The following is a 22,959-nucleotide window of genomic DNA, read 5'->3' on the forward strand; positions in this document are numbered from 1 at the left end:
CTCTCCTTTTAATCACTTTGATAAGTCGGAAATAATATGACCATGTACTTGAACTTTATTAATGACTGATACATAAACTGAAGTTATTGACCGATTTAGCGGTCGTTGATAAAATAAATTGTATAAATTCAACGAGATTTAGAAGGACCAGTTCTTGACAAGGAAACGCAACAAAGTGATACTTGCCGATTTTTATGAGTTTTTTTAGAAAACTGTCTACCGTATATTTTTTGATTGACTCACATTCACATTGAAGGGGTGGGAATATCCCGTAATCTAGCAGAATTAGAAGGATGATGCAAATTGTAAAATTCACATTTTTTAATACGGAATTCAATTACACATAGTAACCTTGACACAACACAATTTTTAATATCTTATATTTGTGAGTATAATAATTTTTGTAATGTATGTCCACTTACAAAATACGGTTTAGGTAGAATTTTGATTTCTGCTTAGATGCAAATAATTAAATAAGTGGAAAGTATTCGTGGTACTTTGTTAATTATTTAATTTAGAATAGCCATAAAAAATCTGCACGCATCATTTCGATACAATCCCTTGAAAGTCTTCAAAACCAGTATACTATATCACACGCCAGTAGGGTTCGCGAAAGATGAAGTTTATCGAGCACAAAATTAGAGATGCAATAGATTCGGATGCGATATCTGCGGTGAATTATTTTATCGTGCGCGATAGTGTCGATTAACCGTTGGGACTGTACTGGCCACGAGGTTGTTGATTAACGATCCGTGGTTCGTGAAATTCCTTGCCTGGGGGCATTGTTCGCTGGCGGGCCAGAACAATGAAGGTGGCGCGCGTTCTACGCGAACACATCTTTTGTCGTCGCCGGGATTGTGCCCACTTCCGTGGGAATTCGCGGAACGGAAGTGCAATTTCTGGCAATGGGTACGCCGGCGTCGTCGTGGCCAGCTTCCATGGCGCGAAGAAAAAACCGATTCTTAAGAGACGATGCCAGGTGCACCGGTTTTACCTTCTCACGAGACGTCCAGATTAATTTTTAAGAAATCCTGATACTCGTGGAATCGGGGTTCCCCTTCTTTCTCGGGTGTGAAAGCACTTGTGCAGACTGGCTCGGGAGTCGCGAATCATTTTCACCAGTAGGACTATCCCGTTTCTCGCCAATGAGAAATTTGCATAATTCCGAGGCCGCGAACGAACAATTGTTCAATTAGAGTGGTTAGCGTTTAGTCACGGCGCGAGCCATCTTCCGAGAAGGGAAATATTTGCGTCTCCTTGGAGGATGCGTTAAACAGATGTGTCATCTCGTTTGGCTCTCTAGAAAATTGGGTCGCGCATAACTCGACTACCATATGCCCCGCGACGTGAACAATCCTTCCCCGTCAATATCGTGTTACAGCTGCTTCGTGTCACCAAGAAACGGAGAAGGGGTTTTTTAAAGAACTTCGAAGACTCGTTTGATATTTACAGAAATATATTATCTTATCGCTTGTTTATAAAAAGCCATCTAGGTTATAAACGTCTCGTATAATATCACTCGGTCCATCACGTATATTGCACTCCACTCCAATAAATACTGTATTAAATAATAAGATTAGTATAAACCGCGTGTATAAATAATACAGTAACAAATATCACGACGCGACGATTTTCAGTTCGGCTGCCCTCCGCGACAGGTCCAATTGTTTAAATTAAATTTAACTTTGGTTCACGTTGCAAGCACTAGAACGTGCCTGGTCTGACTAGGTGGTAAACATACTATTCGGCCAACGTATCCTCGTTTCTTCTGGAGATTAGCTCGTTCAACTTCGCAAAATTTTCGATAATGTAAAAACATAAATGCACGATTGTTGAGTGGAGAATCTTCGAACGAATCGGCGACATACACCGTAACTCCGTTCATGTGCTGTCTGTCATTTTCTCGTCCTCTTTGTCTTCCGGTTGCTCCTGCATCGCGAAGTCGTCGTCCTGAACGTCCTCGTCCTGCATGATCTGCAGATTCTCCACCCGATTCCGCGTCTCCAACGGATTCCCGATCTCGTTTCCGTGTTCGTCGAGCTTCACCCATACGTACCTTCCGGGCAGCGGTTCTTCCTTCTCAAAATCGAAGTTCCACCTTTCCTTGGCCTGTGTACATAACGTAAATAACACGTTATGTATTAATACGACATCCCTGAAAATCCTATTAAAAAAATTAATTTTTCAACACCTTGTAAATCATAATCTTCGAATCGCACGATATATTACATGAAAAATTAATTTCTCAATCTTCACAAATGATTCTGTTATCCGTATGTGATATTTTTAGCAAGCAACTTGATAATGTTCAAGGAGGAAGGAGAATAGAACTTGAAAAATGAATTTTTTTATACTTTCTGCACGTCAGTAAGTCTTAGTTTGAGTCAATTGATATACTCCGATAAAGATCAGTTTCTTAATATAGAAAAATAATTGTGTCATCCATGAATGACTCACGGAACAGGGAACGCGATAACGCGCGAAGGAGAAGGAGAATGCTAAACCGATTGCGTGCCCTTATTCAAGGTGAGTTACGTTAACATACTCGATGACGTAAAGGCTACAGCTGATTGCCGCAGAATTGCGTCAGTTTATGACATAGGATTCATTGGAGTTTAAAATATCGAGTTACGATTTCTATACAACAAACTGTGTGTTTTAAAATTTTATAATGTAGACCTGTTCTTATTTGGGTTTTGAAGGAAAAACAAACTAACGGACAGCGAAAGTGTTAATTACTCACGTTCTCCCGATTCTTCCGTGCCTCCTCAAAGAAGCAATTCACAAGATTGTCCTCGACACCAGAATTCAGACTCGAATCTCCTTCATTTTCCTCTTCATCGTCCTGGAAAAGTCTCCTGCGAACGTTACGGAGTCTGCGACCCCTTTGCTCGTCCACATTCGGATACTCCATGGTGAGTCGAGCCCTAATGAATTCAATTAATCGTCATTTCCAACCAAATTACTGTGGCAACAAAATTATTTCATGGGAGCATTGTCTCTCGAGGGAACGGCTAAAATCGCACGAACTGGACTGCGGATCTTAGCGCATTTTTGAAATTTGTTCACAACAGACTGTATTTAAGTCCACATTCTTAAAATCGTTCCCAAATCTATAAAAGATTATACTTAATCCTGATGCGAAAATGTTACCAATAAATAAAAAATCAAATTGGCAAAGTATCACGTATTTACAGAAGACACATTCAATGAAATTAAGTCTGCTTGATTGATACGATTTATTGTTTTAATCATGTTTCAGATTTCTATAATTTATGTGTAAATTATTTAAATTATAGATTTCAAAAATGGATTATAAATTACTTCTGTTCTATAAAAAACTGAAAATTTCGATTTATGTAATTATTCTATAAAAAAAGAATAAGAATTTGTAGCTTAATTTTGGGTGAGGTAGATCCATCTTATGCACAAGGATTAATTTCGCATTAAAAAAATTTATCGAAATTTCACTTATTGAAAAAAATTGTCTACGAACTACTTTATTTGATTGCACGTCTTCATTCTGCGCATTTGGTTACACTTTCTCAGAACTTGTTTGCAAAGATAGGAAATTACGCGAACATTCGCAGTCCAGCTGCAACTGTTAATCACCAGAGAGCCACGCATGATATAATATACACATCGATTGGTTGTGGTTTGTAAACAATGCGATATGCATCGAGCGATGCACCGTCGCGCCGGTCTATGCACGTGCATTGGCAGAAGAACGAGACGCAGGAACGGAAAGAGAGGCACATATAGTCGAGAGAAAGAGAGAGAGGAGAGTAGAGAAACCCGTAGCTCTCTCGACCAATGTGCCGTTCAACGGATGTATCGGAATGCATTTCACTTCCTGTATGAACGTACCACCGCATACCAGATAATAGTTATTATTCTACATGTAGACGAGATGAACTTTCACGGCAGCCCTCGATTAACGATTCAATGGCTTGCCATGCTTCTTATTATATTAAAATGGTGCACATGAAATGTGAAATTTTTAAATGAATAGTATAAACTTCGTAAGTTTCTTTATAAGGTGTTTACTTAATCAAAATATGACCCAATTGCTTCTATAAACTTTTCTCAACAAATTTTATTGTGTAAATATAATTTTTTTTAAAATTCTGATCTTTGACAACCTCGGCTCTGAATATTTATACAAAACTCAAAAGAAATGAGTAAACTACAGAATATTGAAAATTTATTTTAGCAAAACATGATGCTGGCAATACATAAGAAGACTGCAAAAGAGGGATTATCATAAACAATGACGTAACCGAAACAAGGAGGCAAACATTTACATATAATATAAAAATTCGATATTTCATATCCACCAATTTAATACATAAAAAATCTTCAGCTACTCGACTAGGATTTTTTTCCAATTAATCGACGAAGAATGGGACTGATCCTATTCACATCTCGATAATAAAAAATTCCTTATTCGCGTTATGGCCTTCGAAAACTCCGAAAGCTCTTGCGCCAGCAAGGCCAGTTTATGTTTTCACCGTGCGAAAGCAGTCGACTCTAGGTTGCTTGGCTATGTTGCTCCTTTACCCGATCGGAAACTGGTTTTGTAACTGAACTTTCGCTTCTAGGACACGGACCTAACGTTGCTCCACCGTTGCGGAATGATTACTAGACGGCGCATGCAGAAATTAATTGTTGCCACGTTTGGCCTCGGCAGATTTAGTCTCTAAATGATCCTGGGGTCTAGCGAGTTTGCAGAATCGCCGATTTTCGACGACGTTCGGCGCGTTCGGGCGTGAAACCGGGGTCACAGGCGAATCCGAAAAGCAATTCCGAGCGTAATCAGGATGTGCAGACCCGAGCCACCTTGCGAAACAAAGAATCCGTGCAGAGGAGCGTGCACCTGCTCGAGCCCCACATCCGCCGTTTAAGGTTACACTCCCTTCTGATATCGTGTCATCGTTTTTCCAATCTGCTGCTCCGGCAATAACAACATCAGGGCAGTTACGACTGCGCTAAACATTTCCTCTCCAAATTCGCTACGCGCTAACAGAGCACAACTTTTCTGCACACTTTTGCACTCGGTTCGTTGGTCTCTCTCTCTCTCTCTCTCTCTCCCCCCCTGTCTCTTTGACGCTGCGATCATCGAAACGTGGATATTTTATTCACAAAAGAACCCACTCACATGTTCGGCGTAACTTTCATTTTTTTACTGGTTGAGAAGCTGAATCGTCGAAATATCTCTTATTACGATGCACAAACACCCGATTGCGAAACACTGGTTAATCCAATATCATTCTGCAACGATCGTTCCTTCTGGTTTGTTAGGAACCGAGTCACCGCTGTCAGACAGCGAAAACTTGGTGGCTCGAATAGCAACGCGATCGATAATCCCATCGTTTTCGTTGGGGGTGTGGACTGCCACTAAGCCACGAGGGGCTACTCCAGTGCGCGCGCACATTGCAATGAGAGATGCTCTTTCATTGCGCATTCGCACGAATATCGATATTTCACGTGCCCGATGCGTTGGTGCCTCTGCTCATACCTGCCTGTCACTGTGACTGCGACCATTCGACCGTAATCTGCGATTTTCATAGTTCGAGGATTGGGTTTCTTTTCAAAGATACCTGTACAATCGTATTTCATCACTAACAATTTTCGCTTGAATTGTGCAACAATATGTTAAGTTCTCGCAAAAAATTCATGAAGCAGTGTACAGTGTATGCTACCATGTAACTTCAGAATTCGATGTTTAAATGTACGTAAATGTACATTTGGTGGTTCAATTTTGAATGCGGCAAATTTTTTTGTAGTCATTGCAACGTGCTTTATACAGCTTAACAAAACAATAATAACACCGGTAAACACGATTTTTGTTAGAGAGATTTCAAAAGCCAAATATCCCAGAGAATAGTGTTTTATGTCTTAGAAATATATAGAAATTTTTTGCATTCGCTATGCGAACAAAATGAAAAAAAGCTTTTGAGTATAAGCCGTGTCTTGACGGGAAAGATGATAAAATAATTTCACAGCACACGGCTTATATTCGAAAGCCTCGACAGTACGAATCGCACGGTGCCGGGTCGTGAACTCCTCAAATCTCTGATGAAAATGAAACGAGCAAAGAGGAATGGAAATAAAAGTAACAGAGAATAAGATGGATGCATCTTACCTTCCCACAATCGACCCAGGAAAAATCATTTGTGTATATCTATCAATAAGGCTATCTGATTATTAGCGGATTCATCTTTGTTTTTTGATTTTGGAAGCACGACGATATCAGCGTCGCAGCAGATAAGCTTCAAAATGATCGATACCGTGAAAGTTGTATGAAACTCAGAAGAAAATGATCTCGTCTGTACGTGCGAAAACTCGAAGGAACTGTAATCTGATCGACGTCAGACCCAAAAACCCGAGCTCTCACGTGCACCGGTTGTGACGTCATTGATAACGTCAAGCATCGGCTCGGATGCACGTGCACCTAGGTCAGGGAATCAAATTCGAAATGTCGTTGCGTAATGCGTACACTAACCTCGATTCTCGATGATCCTCTTTGTCCCGGTGGTTCTCGAGCATAATCTAATTTTAGATCGGATTCACCGTCGCGTACCGTCGGCCTTGAAACGATGCGATAACTGAAAGTGAGTCGTGTCCACTCGAAAACGGACGAGCAAACGCAATAGAATCAATTGGCGAATAGAATCGCGAGCGTCCGCGGAGTTCCAAGCGGTGCAACGCCTAGCGACTGACTGCGAACGGCGTGATAGTTACTTGCATCCCAGGTGCAGTAGGCTAGCCTAGATTCTCTTTGCAGACTATTAGTCGCGAGCAACAGTGTACAGAACGGACGCATGCGCGGCCAATGATCATCCGACTGATTCATTCTTTCGTCGCGCATCCCGGAACCCGCGGTTATCATTGTTCGCGTTAACGATACTCAATCGTCTAAGGAAGCGTCCCATCCTCTCCCGGAAACCGATTCAGTTCAAGGAAGACACCGATCCCCTGAGGTCCACCCGTTGCGGTCTCGGTTTTGGTTTTGCCACCATCAATTATCCCCACCTTTTCTTCTGGGAGCATTCCTATGACAATCGCTGTAACGCAAGAAGTATTGTGTTTACGTGTTGGGAGGTAGCATTGCACTCCTGTTCTTTGATGACCTGGCAACCTCAGAGCGAAGACTATTTAACGATACGTTCGTCTTCAGAGGCGCTAATTGCGCCAGGATTTAATTGCAAAATATTGTTCAAAGTCCAGTTTTTTATATCTGAGACTCTCTCATATTAAGAAAGAAGAAAAAGGAACTTTCCATTGGGGTCTAAAATGTTTTTAAAGGAGTAATAGCATTTGTATCTATACTTTTAATACTGAGACACTATCCTGCCGAGCAACCTTCATGGAAACACTGCACTGCCAATACACTTGCTGTATCAGTCGCATCTAGATTCGAGGTTAGAGTCGTCCAAACGAATCAGCCTTCGAGTATCCTCGTGGACACCGAAGGGAAATACGATAATTTCATTGAATCAATATGGATCTATTACCGAGGCATCGATAGATCGATTGAAAAGTGATATCGATGTCGTCACGGCAGTGTATCGAATCGTCTTTCTGGAACGATAAACTGATCGATCAATACATATTTGCCGGGTAGAAGGGATCGAGCGAATCGATCGACTGATACCCGAGGAAATGTCGTTCCTTCGTGTCGTCGGGGAGAAAAACTGCAACGTTTCCGTGAGAGCGTGGCCGACATAATGGCGGGAAATAGAACGGCAGGGAATTCTCACATACGGATGCGCGTATTCTCTGGAGGATTCTTCGAGGCTTGGAAAAAACCGGCAGCTGGGACGAGCTCCTAGACGAGTTCCTTCCTACCTTCTCATCTTCTTTTCCTTCGGAGTTCATGTCCAGATGAGAGATAGATATCATCATTGCTGCTACCGCGCAAAGTATTGTAAGGGGTTCATTGTCTTTGGTTATAGCGGAAACGGAGCACTGCTTAATCGAGCAATCTTTCATTTCAGTTGATAGAACCTACAAGTTTGATTCAGTCGACGACGGGAAAACGTCTACTTGGAATTTCCGTATTTTCGGAATTTTTGGGGAAGGGAATTCCTTGTTCTCAATAGTAGAGAAGCTGCGGTAGTGTTCCACAGGGCAGTCTTTGTCCCTTGGGAGAATTCTGAAGTGGCGTGCTTTCGTTGCTCTCGATTTCAAAAGGACCAAAACACTAGCCTATACAGTAATCATGATTATTCTGAATCGCGCGAACCTTTATTTATCATCATTAGACTGCTGGTTTTTATGCAAAATAAAAATTATCTTCACCAATTGCAACAAACGCTTTCTTAAATAATCTCAATGAGTTGATAAATGTCCCTAAATTCATTTTATACTCTCACTGTTTCAAATGTCACCTAACCATTTTTATTATGAATCCATAAAATTCATAGTCAAATCATTAATATTTGATTATCAGCTTCAGAGGATTATCTATCTTTTTTGACAGAAGAAAATTTATCTTGTCTTTCGTACAAATTGTTTTCGATGGCTTGGCTTTATTGCTCTCAGTTTCATCGAAACCAGTCGAATACTTTGCAGGACAAATCTTGTCCATACCCGTCTACGACCTCTTTTACGCATCGTTCCATAGCGTAACTTTCGCGGAAACGAACCAACGTAATCGCGCATAATTCTTGATTTGTCGAGAATTCTACCTTGAAGATCTTCACGCAGCTGATCAACGCTAGAATCTTCAAGGGATCCCAGACAGCTAGCTCGCGGTCGTTCGCATCGATCACTCAGATTTCCTCGACGACAGCTGATATTCGAAATTTGTCGGTCGACCTCTCCGGTTTCGATGTTCTTCGACAGAGAAAAAACGTTTGGAAGGGTGGGCACATGCTGTACAGCTTTTTCTTCGTTTCTGGAATTTATATGGTCCCTGTAGCTGATCGTCTGATGCCTCTCTTCATGAATTTTTTAGCACGTTCAGTAACCTGTCCGCTAATCTTCATAATGATTTATTCAAAGGAAAAAAGTTGCAGAATGTTGATGCACTAATTAATTAGTGGATTCCTACTTCCACCATTAACTCATTGTCTGCCACACCAAATCTCATAAAAGTCGTACAAAAACAGTACAATTTATTTCATAACGTGAGAATCGAGTAGATAAGATTTATTACATCAGTTATAGATTCTGTCAAACTTTCATTTATTTGATGGACTGCAACAAAATATATAATTATAATGTGATGAAAAAGTTGTCACCCACATATGACTGACGTGGCAGTCAAAGTGTTAATATGTTAAAATCCTTGACAAGAGAAAGTACTTTCCATTTAGTCTACATTTGTACCAAAATTTTATATTACACTTACAGTGTAATGATTAGATTGTGAATTATTTATGAGAAAACTGAGTAGAATCGAATGTCAAGTAGCAAAAATATTTGAATATTATATAGAAAATAAATTATAGAAATAAACGTCTATGTAGTTATTTTGCATGAAGATCAGCAGTCTCGTAATGAACGAATAAACTGTAAATAACTTAATTATACTTTCAGAAAGTACCCCAAGGCAATTAAATAAGAACAACTCGTCTGGTTGCTACCTAATCATTATTCCGTTCGTCTCACCCGACAAGTTGGCACCTATCATGAAGAATTTCTCTTGCGATCATAAAATTAATTCGCAGTTACACGCCATGTCTACAATTTGTATTTTCTTTTCGATGATTTTGATTTCCATGAATCTTCTAGTTGCTTATCTATCCCGTAGATCGATCGGAGTAGAAAAGATCACCGGGTAGGCGAAGAGTATTTGGAAAACATCCAGGTTGAAGTTCGCAGACAGCAAGCAAAGTTCGCAGCGTACAAGCTTAGTGTGTGTGACCAGCATGAACGTGTCACTCGACGAGCTCGCCTGATTAATATTAACGCTAGAGCACCGAACCGTTACTAACCAAAAGGAACCGCGACCGTAATCCTGCGATGTTACTTTTACCACCGGGACTTCTGTTCGAATCGATGTCAAGCGGCGCAGAGGATCGAACGATTTCCTTTCGACGACGCTTGTCCCGGTGCACACAAGCACACACATAGCTGCACCACTATCGACTCAAGGCATTCGCCGTTTTGAAACTGGATTTCGCGGAGTGACGGGAAAGCCAACGGGGCTGCCCGATATCGAGCAATTGCTATTACCTTGAACACGTCCTTGCCTCGGTTCGTTATCGCAGTCATGAAACTTGCATAGCTTTCCTAACACCGTTCGTCGCCGTATCGCATATTTATCGTCGATCGGATCGAGACGCCGTAAATATCTGATCCGAGTATTGTTGTAACAGTTTCGAAGAAAATTGATATGACGCTCGTTGAGGTTGCGTAGCCACTTGATCAAACACAGAATCGAAAATCGCTTATCGAACGTTGGATGCGCACTGCAAATTTACTCGGCATTATTCCGAGGTTAATCGGTTTTCGTTGATTAGAATAATTAAATATTGATTATGAGCAAGCCTTGAAACACTTGAATAGATTATTTTCGTCACAAAAATATGGAACTGTCTAAGATATTAAAAATTCTCCTTGAAGACGATCAAAGTACGAGATATAGGTAAAGGTGTTCTTAATGTTATTTAAACGATCTTTCAGTACATTTAAAATTAATGAATTAATTATTTTCGAATTTTATGCACAAATATGTTAGAATTCACAGTCATAGAATAGTGTATATTTCCTTTTCTTTACTTTAAAGTCTAAAGTCAAATACATGTATTAGAATATACTACTACAGTCGTTGCTTTAATAGATATTACATTAAGAATTTGCGCACTCATGATAACACATATACGTTCGGTAATTTTTTTGCACCGAATAAGGCAACTTTGAAGAACATATTAATAGCCACTAGTAATTGTGACATAAAAAGTATTCGTTCCAGGTAGTTTTACCGTTAAAATAAGATTGTAGGAGTTCGTGGCACCTTGAGAGGGATCCAAAGAAATTTGTCAGGTTGTCTCTGCTTCCGTTTTCCGATGGCACTTCGCGATTGGTCAGCGGCTCGGGGCCTACGGCGGTCCCTATGAATGGAATGCATATTCATTCACGGTATCGTCGCGCATGCACGTGTTTGCCGCCGCGAATCCCGACATATGCTAAAATCTTTCGTGCCAACTGTCGTTTCCTGCATGAATCCACGGACCTTGAAATATATTCCCGCGAAAAGGAATCACCTACGGTCACGGTTCGTCCTACAAGGAAGCGCGTCGAAGAAAGTGGTTCCTGGATTATAATACATATGTATGTACGTAGAAACCAGATCCCGATTTGTTTCTACATCTCAGATGGTATTCGCCAAGCCATGTTCTTCTTTGCGAACATTGCAGCAAGGAAAGTTTAATTTCATCGATCATTCTCACGATATTACTTCAGTTGGTTCGCGAAACGACCGGAACACGTTTGCTCATTTTTCCAGACAGTCGCACTTATAGCGAGATGAGGGAACTGCTCAGTATATGGACAAATTGAAATTTAATTAATATCTATATCAAAATGGATTTTTAATCTATCTTCTTTTAATGGTATTTTGATAAGAACATATTTTCTTATCAATAAGACATTTATAGTAAAGAAAAAAACTTTCTTCGTTACGCTAGGTGATTTCGATACGGTCTCGCGTTAGCAAGAATTAATTTTTTCGGTTACTTATTAAGCACCTAATCAGCACTGCTTAACGCACGTGTTGTTTTTATTTAAAAGACACCTGGTGTCGCATCAAAATGTTTTTAATATATAATTTGGTTGGTAAATGACAATGTTTCCGTAGCTAAGTATGTAGCGGAAAACTACAACGGTTTTACTAAGTCACGTAACCGTCCATCTACAGAGCAGTTTACCCTACAATAAATATCCAAGACCCCTGAACTGTCCCAACGTACCCCGGTCTCAGCGTAGAAAGGAATAAATACGCTAATTTCAACGATCACGCGAGATCTTCCTTCAACTTCGTGTGCTAATCGATCGGAACACGTTTGCTCATTTTCTCGGTCATTTGTGCGAGGTATAAATATCCAGGACCCCTACAGTTTAAGGCCTAAATTGTCCCACCGTATCCTGTCCTCTGCGTAGAAGGGAAATAAATACGGACCCCTTCCATTAGGGCCCAGACGTGCACGCACCCTTGAAATCACTCCCTTGTGCAGACGTATGCTGCTCGAACAACCTCTGTGATCGTTACTGAGGGATCGGCCGATTCGGAATGCTTCCTGTGGAAGTTTCGTATGTGTTCCCGACAGCGGAAAAGGCTCATATGTGGAAAGCCGAGTGCCTCACGTGCGGCCGATCTGTCTCCACCACGGTGACATTTATAGAAATCGTGCCCCAAAGATGTCGGGCAAGAAAGTCTCAAAGAAGACGCAGCGAACAGAAAAAAAACCGGATCGAAGTGAATCCAGTGCTTCTGTATCCTTACGATGGATCTAAGATTTATTGGACAACGTTCTGAGTTTATGGAAGAGTGACGAAGTTCCACTTTTTCACTCTTATGAAATATATTATTTCTATTATTGGCGAATATACTTTATCTATGCGGAAACATGATACTCTAAATATCCTCCTGAACCATTACTTACAATGAATTGTTTGTTCTTTTTGTTTTTGCCACCAATTTTGGAAAAATATCTATAGGATTGCTTATAGCTAGAAGATCAGTTATACATTTATTTCTTGTTTGGTTACAATGAATTTGCACAATGATTTATAGTTTGCGAACAGCTATTTTATTTGCACGAAGATATGTATTCTTTCTTTGAATTATTCTCCATAAAGTATCACTTTTTCGATTACGTTGTACCGCCATTTTTGGGACAACCCGTAGAGTTAATTACTAGGTTGCGCTGCCTTCGGGTAAAATAAAAACGTTGATACGTATGCTGTAAGATCGACGGCATACGCGGTACGTGGAACAAACACAATTATGCTGCGGGGAACGCGTGCGATATGCAGGTACGCATCGGTTATACTCGTTGCCAGTGGAATTCAAAATTAATTAAGTCGATTACGATCGTTGACGCCGCCTCGGCTGCGCTGGAATCCTGGCGTGCTCGTACCCACGTGTGCGCGATCCACTATGATGATTTCTCGTTGTTATTACACACGGAATGCGGGGTTGCCGCGGCCGGTTAACGAACCCCCCCAACAATTCTTGTTTACGGAACACGCGGTGCCGATTTTCCCATGAGTTTTCAGCGCGGTTGCGAAAATCCTTCCGCTAACGAGCAGGCGCGCGAGACGCGGCGATGATAATTAGTCTCACCGATCGGAGGCGACCGATAGAGTCGAAGCCGGTCATTTGCAAAAATAACGAGCTTACCATTAATTGCCTCGGCTATTATTCGATAACGCTCGCTGTCCGTTTGCTCGCGTTTCGAAGCCGATTAACGTTCTTGCTGTTGAATCGCTTAGCGTAACAGGTGCGAGGAATGCATTTACCCTTTCCCATAACGATCTTCGCCGCCCGATTACTGTATACCGCAGCGGTTTAATTAAATCAGCGACCTACTCGGTAAAATCAATGTGTTTCGATTCCTCGGCATTAAAGCAATATGTTATTGATATTAGAAACATCTTTTAGAATTAATTAAAAGAGAGAGAGAGAGAGAGAGAGAAGAAGTTGTCATTAAATTTTTTATTGTTACTATGGAAAAATACGATTGGGTACCTCGGCTGCGTTTATTTTCAATTCTCCATCACTGCTATCTCGGTTTTAATTTCCTACTGTACTTAATTAGATTGTAGTGGAAGGTAAAGACTTCCTTATTAAGCAAGTTATACGAACATAATTTGCATGACATTAATATGCTAATGATATTTGATATCTCACGTTTTGCAGTGGACGCAAGAAAATTGTGACTAGTGTACTGGATCCAATTACTGTGATATCACCAATTGCATTGCCTTCAGTTTGTTTTCGAACTAATTTTATATTTATTTTATCGCGTATTATAATCTTTAATCAAAATATAAACAGAATGAAAAGATTAACCAAATGAAATAAAACAAACCAAAGGCACTGCAATTGGCTCCCCTGCAGTAATCGGCTCCACTATTCTAATGTACCTATCTGTTGCATTTTTCATAACACTGTTTCAAGAAATTTTCTCACTATTCCGAGAAATTGTCTGCGTCCGTATGATACGTCCGTCTTCGAAATTAGTTCAGTCACGTTTCAGAGTTTCCCGCTTCATCCATAAATTTGGTGGAACGAAGGAACAAGCGAAGGCTCGCCTTGAACTGGGTTAACCCACCCACACCTCGTCGCGAATCTCTACAGGTTTTCCCGTCGATTCCGAGAATAGACACACGTAGGTCGCGGACGCAGCTGCGGATTTCTATCTAGCATTTATTTCTTGTTCCGTGTACAACGTTGGTCGGTTTGCGTTAGGTCAGTGACGCTGCTTCTGCCCACGTATCGGTCGCGTACGACGCTCAGCGCCGAGTTTCCTTCGTTTGAAAAATACCGATATTCGAGGGAGGGAGAGAAAGAGAGAGAGAGAGAGAGAGAGAGAGGGAGAGAGAGAGGCCAGGCTGGTCGCGTGGTCTCGATGGATTTTACGACCACGTCGGGGACGCGCGAATGGATTCTCGCACTTTTTCCCTCGACGCCCTCGGTTTTGCAAATATTTATTTCCGAGCTGCCTGTCGACCGACGATCGCTTCTTCCGTCGTTATTTTTTACTCTGTTGCGCGGCCTGAATCCGTTCTACAGTCTGCTGCACCAGCTGAAATTATAGCTACGCAGGAATTTTGTTGAAAACGGTGCCAGGTGTACGGTAGAACTTAGATAGATGCACAAAATGAAGTTGAACGAATATACAAGCATTGAGATTTGTACGGCGAGGGAAGCGGTACAACCTCGGTAATTGTACAAAAATTATGGAAGAGTTTCAAAAAGTTTGCAAAAAGTTTCATTAATAATCGACCAGGATAGAATGTCTGTGAAAGTAGACAATTCTGAAACTAGAATAACAATGAAAACTGAGATCGATGAATTTTGGGATTAATAAAATTAGAACATGAATTGAAACATGTATGCATGTACCAAAGAAATACTATAACTATCGCTTGCAAGCTGAAGGACAATTTGGAAGAATTTACTGTATCACGTCAGCGCCGGGTAAACTCGATACGCAAGATCGCCTAATCCCCGTTCGCATTGTTCCAGGGACAGTGACAAAGCCCATTGGATACTGTTTTCGCGACGATCGGTGGAATAAAGGGAAAGGTGTCTCCAGTCGCTGTGGGTGCATTCAACCTGCCCGGAATTTAAAACCCTCGCACAATAACCTCCTGTTTCGTACGCGGAGAAATCCAAGACCGGCCCGGTGAACCCGAGCAGCGCAGGAAAGGCCAGACCCGACGATGTAACGTTACACTGTTAAATCCCGTATGTAACGCTAGTCCCTGTACACTCTCTCCTGCAACGATCACGGCGACGACGCGACGGTGAGTTACCGGATGCAGGAACAACCGCAGCACACCATAGGGACCCCATGATGCACGGGGGATGATGCGTCTTATCGTTAACGAGAACCAGACGCCGAGTTTATACTGGCTTTCGTGGTTACGAAAATTAATACCATCGATACGTTTATTCTTCTTGGAATCCACGATTCGTGAAACTCTTATTTAAAGAGTCAACGATTCTGAGAAATTCTACTTTGTTGTCTTAATCGTTTGAGATCTGCTAGGAATTGTTAGCGAGTACATTGAATCTCTTGGGGACTTGTGACACTAATTTTATTGAATTAGCTCGCACGTTGGGTCGTAAAAATTAGTGGTGTGTCCGATTGTAATTGGATGGAGGAGAACTGTGTGTGACCGATGGTTTTGGAATGTTAATGGGGAAGAAGATTCCTGACTGTTGAATTTCGGGAGTTATCTTACTTATTCTAGAAAAATGTCTTTTTAGTTCGTGGAACTTAATTCACAACGGGTAGTAAATTTAGCATTGAAAAATTTAATTTCAATTAGCATTGAAAATATATAGTAATTAGTATTGTAAATATATATCATCCTTCTTTTTCTCCAGGTGTCCATCTTTTATAAATTCTTCAGAAAAATGCATAATCTCACGTACATTAATTAGAGTTCGTATTGTACAGATATTTAAGAAGAATAAGCATTTAAAACACAAAGCATTGGAAACGTCGAAAAGAATAATAATAATTAAATGATTGTGAGAATAATTAAAATGATGAATTGATGCAGAAACTGTTTATTTTATATATTGATTAACGACCTAATCACAGGTGTATAAAACAATGTACCACTTTCTGAAAATGTATGCCCGAAGATGCAGTTCGAGCCTACCTCGCGAAACCACCCTCAGGTACTAAAACTCCAGGTTAAGCTGTCCTTCCAAGAAGAACAGCAGATAGATTGGATGAAATTGCACAACAGGGACAATCGCAATCTGTGCGAATCGCTTCAAGGAGAAAGGCTCGTGATAAACGAGTCAGTCGTCGGCGCTCGTGGCTAGGGGGCTAAAAGCTCGGCAGCGATAAGGACAAGCGAGCAATGGGGTCTCGTCCTACTTAGGCTCGTTTAGCCTTACCGTTATCGTCTCTCACCTGTGCCTGGCAGCCAGCATGTCGACGGATCACCTCGGCGTTCCTTTGTTCGCTGAATTCGCGTATATTCGGCACTCGGCACCGATCTCCACGGCTCCGCCACGCAAACTGAGGCTTTCGCGAAACGCCGTGACGCCGCCACAGACGCAGCTTCCACGGTTTTTCGAGGCTCTTGTGCATCGAACTGCATTCCACTCGCTTAATCATCCACGTGCGTCTATTTATAAATGAATGAGCCTGTACGTGGCCCTGTATTCCTCAAGCTCGCGCGTGCTCCGCCGATTTATACATATGGTATCCATATAGACGTACTCGTTTCAGAGGATGTCTATTTCCGGAAAAAAGGGAGTATGTCGATGCGACTGTATGCAGACTGGAGGATGCAGCTTCTTCCGCTGCGTCAGTGACATCGGCGTCTGTGAGGAGAATGCTCTGATTTATTTGGAAACATGCAAGGCAACGAGTTCTGAATGCGTCTTAAAAACTATGCACGATGAAGTAACGATCGATGCTGAGAATATAATTTTGCTGATTCTCACCTATCATACGATTTAGCATTTACATTAAAATCAATTAAGTGATCTCTATGTCTTGGTAGACAGTAATAAAAGTTGCCGTCGGATCTTTTAAGTTTATGATTAGACGTTAATAGGTGTGGTTAAAGAATATCGATATGTTATTTTCAATTTATTGAAGCATTTTACTTTCACTTTAAATAAAAGGGGTTAACGTACTTTAAAATTGACAGTATTCGCCAAGATTTATAATTCAGCAACCATAAATTGTAATGGAACATAAAAATGCAATCAAGAATTTTTCACGGATATCTTTTTAGCACTTCGATATGTGAAGAAAAAGCAACCAACGAAATGTACTAACACGAAGAAACGGTACATACTTTTCACCAGCACGTCACTTCAAGATGCGAAATCAGTCGTTGAGAGAAAGAAATGCACGAACCTTCCTCTTGCAATAAAGCAGAAACAACAACTGTGTCTTTTAATTGAAATTTCGCGAGGTACAGGCCAGAACCGTTTAGCGCATCGAGCTCATAATGCGTATCGCGTGCTAAGAGCTCGGTAGGGTACATTAGCAGGGGCCGTAGAAGGAGAACTCACCGTTTCGCGATAAATTTAAAACGACCGGATCTCGTGGCGATCGGGTCGTTCCGCTGCCACTTATCTGAGAGTGGATGCACTTTCGTTCGAGCAATCGAAAGATGAACGGAGAAGTGCTGCCCGGTTCCGCGTGGTTTAATGGACTCCGTGTCGCGAACAGACTTGACAATCTTAAGTACTAATCGGTCTGCAACACCACTTTCTAGGCGCCCGTTATAAAACTTGTATTATAAAATTCCTGGGTGTAGTACAATACTTGCTCGAACATCCGACAATCCTGATATCCGGGTACACTTTGGTTCTAAATGCGATTGGCATTCGCTTCTGATGCGGATGGTACTTGGTTCTGATGCGGATGGTACTCGCTTCTGATGCGGAATGTACTTGCTTCTGACGTTGCAATCGCAATTTTATTCGCTAGCGCACGCGATTCCTGCAGACCTCTATTCGTCAGGTCAAATTCGTTTGCCAGAGCAGTTCGGTGTCTATACAGTTCCAGACAGTGTATTACGTTTATATAACTAATTTTGTTACCACTTTATTGGAATCAAATTTATTAACATCTCTTATTTTTTTATTACAGATTTTTACTTTTTTTGATATTTTATATATAATAAGCTTAGAAACATTGTGTTATAGTGCAATTTCTAAAGATAGGTTCGTAGTCTTTTACTCGGGTCTATTTGTGTAAAATAGAACACCATTAGTGAACGTTTTTATGAATACTGTAGGAAACACAATTCGTTCTCGTAATTAGATTGAGGATCTCTATGCAAACTCCCATTTTCATGACAGTGGACCTTTTCAATCGACAATTGAAAATTCCTCATTTTATATATAAAATAAAAATGTTACTATTTTTATTTGTTTTTCTGTATTCTTCGAATCTATATTATACCTCAGATGTGAAATTCTTCGTTGAGAATTCTTCGTAGATCAATGAATCAATTTTCTTAGTGTACAAAGAAAAAAATAGTCAGTAATACAGTTCTTATTCAAATTGCAATAGCAAGAGTATAAAAAATCATATACTAGATTCGTCGGACTTACTATAAATAATAAATTTCGCCTTTCTCTACATTTCCTAGTAAAACCAAATTTCTAAAATGAAGACAACCTAAGGAAGCGGAGGAAAACTACCAGAATTATTTTTGACTCTCGCTGACATTGTCCTAACTCATATTTGCAGTCCTTCGAACTCTTTCTCACCATGACTCCGCTACAGTAGTCGGAGACCTCAAAGAAGGTATGCTATGCAAATGCGATGTGGACATGCAATGGAAACCTTTGGAGACTTTGCTGTTCCATCCTTCAAGATGAGTCGTCTTATGATATGTTACAAGAAGTTCTCAAGAAATTACATCGAATTGAAAACTAGGATAATTTTGACGCCAAGATGCGTCGATCTTTCAGCGACTCCTTGATTCCGATCATCATTGCGAGGTGCTTTGTTGTGCAAATGCGATATGTACGTGGAATAAAGACCTTTGGAGGCCGCGAGCATTCGAGACCCCGCTGCTCGGAGGGAAGAAGACCCTCAGGCGCCCGGCAACGGCTTGCAAGTCAGCTCCCGGAGGCGGTGGTACGGAACGAGCGAAACAGAAACGGACACTCTGTTTTTCGCTCTTTATATTCAGACTGGAAGTGATTTCACGGTTCGCAGGACCTCTCTCCGGCCCTCCAGACAGGATCTAGGCGAGGCATCCTGCCAGCGATCCTCCCCCCACGCGGCCCCCCTGCCTCCTGGCGAGGCGTCAACCGCGGCAACGTGTCTATTCCTTTCGGTTGTTCCCTTCTTTCGCCTTCCACCGTCTTTCCCGGGCTGTTTGCACGCATTGCGAACAGGATACGGTTAACCCAGATCGTACCGTCTCGCAGGATCGCTTCCACGCCATGAGAACCGGCGGATTTCGAAGTCTCTGCGGTTGCCGATCGAATTCTCACAGTGGGGTTCTCTACGTAAGAGGGACGGGAGCAAAGATGATGAGGAGCCATCATGGTTCCGTCGGTGAACATAACCCCTGGTTCAATACTACCGGTCAGTTTTTGCGGTGAAGTCTTGGTCCACTGACCAGAGGAACCGGAGGAGAAACAGCCAGCCCGTGGGACATCTGCTCCCGGGACCAGCACGCTTCGCAAACCTACTCGCGGCTCTAACAGACTATAACTCATCACCAGAGAATCGACGCTTCGTGGGCGGGGGAAAGCAGCCCCGGGTGAAATTTCATCGGGACCATTTCGCTTTGCTCCCACTCCTCGTTCACTCTTCCTCGTCTTGCGTCATTGGCCCCTTATCGTTCTTTCTTTCCACTTTTTTCTGTCTTCATCGACGGCTGTGTTTATCTGAAGCACAATTTTTTTAAATGTTTAATATTAGCCCTTAGGGAGTCAATAGTTGTTTTGGGTGTGATGAATGTTTGACTCGTCTTTAGTTCTTGAGACTTGATGTCGAGAATACTTTACAATATTATTTTGAAGACTCCTTAGACGTAACTAGATTTCATTCGTCCTTATTTGGTATACTAACTTGAATCAGTTGATCTTATTATCAACTCTGATAACTGAAGAACTTGGAAAGGGTTGAAATGATTTCTTTGACATATTACAGTTGTCCATCCATTTGTTCCAGTTGCTCGATAAATAGTTTCAGGAAAATCTACAACGACGGCTGATGATATATTTCGTGAAATTATTATTCAACCAAAGGATCTATTTTATTCATAATCTATCGCAATGGTCGCGGCATCTGGTTCGTTTGCTTTACAGATTTACGGTACCGACGTGTCTTCGACACGCATTCTGATCGTTTTCGTCGACGAGTTCTTCTTCGCCTTTTTCCCGGGCGCAATTTCGACTTCCCCTCGAGCTACGTCACGTGCACCTTCCCGCATCCATATCCGGCCTAATTTTAGGTCCAGTCGCGACACACGAGGGTTGCACGGATTTGTGAACTGAAGGAGGACGGGTGTCCTCGCATGCTGCCTCCGAGACGCCACAAACGGTTCCGTTGCTTTTCACACGACTCCGAAGAATGGTCATTTTTAACCCCTTTTTGATCGTTTCCTGGCTGGTCCATTGAAACTATCTCGAAACAGCATGGTTACACGGTGAGTCAAGAATCAGAAAGAAGTGGTCCAATCCTGCAATCGTATTCTTTTTGAGCAGCTAATGATCGTATTCATGACGCTGTTCTTAGCAACAAAGACATATTTTCTTGTCGTGACAAAAATATTTGTTCGATATACCGTTTGCAAAATCATTTGATCTGCTTCGCAGAAGTATAATATTAGAACTATCAGCAAAAGGGATTTGTATAATGCACAGATGTTTTCCGGATCTTTATTTAGTTATGTCATCTGTACTTTTAAGCTGCGCCTTAACGGAAATTAATAGATTGTGGATAATTTGCATCACATATGACATATACATTGAGAAAGTAGTATCAATCGGAGAAGCGTTTATATTATTGAAAGGTGACGACTAGACTACGGATTTAAGCATTTACGATAAAAATTAGTATTACAAAAGTACTGCTGTATTATTTTCTATTTATTATAATCATTAAATAAAGAGGTGTGTGTAGTTCCCGTATCTTGCAATTGATGAAGACAAATTGTATTCTGCATAAAACACGCAGTGTAGGAATGACATACCTAGTTTAATTTTCCTAAAAAGCATCTTTTATTCTGTAAACATCATTCTTCTCTCGATCCAATTTTTAAAATTATAAAAGTCTAGTGATTACTCTACTTTTGTTCAGATATTCCACAATTTGTATTACAAAACATTACCGAGTAAATATGATTGGGCAAACATGTTCAATCAGTTTCTCACAAGAGCTTGCTCATGATTTCTTTAATCTTAAAATGATCTATTGCCAATTAGTTTACCATCTACAACACTTCTCACATCAATTATATTAAACGTAGTCGAGTTCGTTGTCGTAGAATCTGAGATCTTTAAGAATTATAGTTTAAAATATTCTGGTTCAGTCTACCCCCTGTGAACTTGTGGTTTATTTTGCACAATGTAAAAATTAATGTTACAATTTTCACGATGGACGACCAGTAAGGAAAAGGGAATGTGTAAAAAAATGTGATAAATGGCACTCGAGGAAACGGTCATCCGGACCAGTTTTTGGCAGGCCCTGGCAAGGGTTCCGAACGGGCCACTCGATATGAATGTCCTTTAATTACAGCAGTCGGTTATTCCCCCCCCCCCCTTGACTCGTGTTTACAGAGTATTAGCTAATACCGGGGACGAAGTGAGGAACAGGCGCGTGCTACCGGTCGGAAACCGAAATGCCACTCGGCGAGTTCGTTAGCCCATTGTGGACATCATTTGGCGCAACCCGATCGGACATTACCCCCCCCCCCCCCTCATTTACCATTCTTCGATCCGCCAGAGAGATCGTAATTTATCGCCGCTCCGGTTACGTTGCTTTTTCTCCTCGTCCGGTCGGGGCGCACTCGTCCATTGAATTTTCACCAGCCGGACTGTTCGATTATTTAAATATTCTAATGGCGATGCGACTGGATTTTTCAGGCACGTTACATTTCGATTTCTTTCAAAATTAACCTCCTTTATTTCGATAAGATGGTCCCGAGATTGTCCTTCTGCGATCCTTTGACATTCAGATTAACCCTCACACGGTACTCATTTCAAGTAGAACGTCTTCGTGACCATTGTTAACCATTTGATAAAGAACTATCATTCAAGCCAAGTATTCGTTAACCCTAGTATGCTAAAACGAAAATAAAAAATTATTATTTAATTCTAAACATATATTTTGCTCTAAAAAAGTTTTATAAATTTTTGATATTTTATTTTTACAGATATTATACATTATTTAGTAATACTTTAAATGTATTTAAATACTTTATGTGTCTTCGTGCATGTTTTGTTTCGTCACAGTTATATTTATGAGCGGATTATATCTTTATGTATTTATGGACTGGGCGATTGTGTGGAATATAAAATTAATCGTCTCGTTGCAAGATTGAACAATGTTTCTATGTAGTTTTATTAAAATCAATGTTTCAGATAATGAAGAACATTTACTTTAACATTATAAAATAAATCAACTAACCTGGATTTTGATCAGGATATGGTAGAACATATCTCCAACTATAAATTTTACTCTGTACCCTTTTCAACAATGTGTCCCGGAAGATCATTTCCTCGGCACCCAATAATAAACCGCCAAAAACATCAAGGATTCATCAAAT

The 22,959-nt window shown here is 41.0% G+C and overlaps 1 protein-coding gene across 4 annotated transcripts; it reads right to left on the minus strand.

Annotated features, from left to right (window-relative positions):
- Positions 1-1,446: 1,446 nt before the first annotated feature.
- On the minus strand, positions 1,447-16,718 carry LOC144476259 (uncharacterized). Of its 4 annotated transcripts, none has more exons than XM_078192965.1 (3): positions 9,945-10,081; positions 2,744-2,927; positions 1,447-2,109 (listed from the first exon to the last, which is right to left on the minus strand). In XM_078192965.1, the coding sequence occupies exons 1-3, from the start codon at positions 10,079-10,081 to the stop codon at positions 1,882-1,884; spliced, it is 549 nt and encodes a 182-aa protein (XP_078049091.1). In that variant the 3' UTR covers positions 1,447-1,881. The 4 variants fall into 4 exon arrangements, with proteins under 4 accessions (XP_078049091.1, XP_078049090.1, XP_078049088.1 ...); XM_078192964.1 differs by lacking the exon at positions 9,945-10,081 and adding an exon at positions 16,614-16,718 and having other exon boundaries at positions 1,448-2,109; XM_078192962.1 differs by lacking the exon at positions 9,945-10,081 and adding an exon at positions 6,506-6,974 and having other exon boundaries at positions 1,448-2,109.
- Between the last annotated feature and the right edge of the window lie 6,241 nt (positions 16,719-22,959).

This window comes from Augochlora pura, chromosome 10, assembly GCF_028453695.1.
Source record: "Augochlora pura isolate Apur16 chromosome 10, APUR_v2.2.1, whole genome shotgun sequence".
Classification (NCBI taxonomy): domain Eukaryota; kingdom Metazoa; phylum Arthropoda; class Insecta; order Hymenoptera; family Halictidae; genus Augochlora; species Augochlora pura.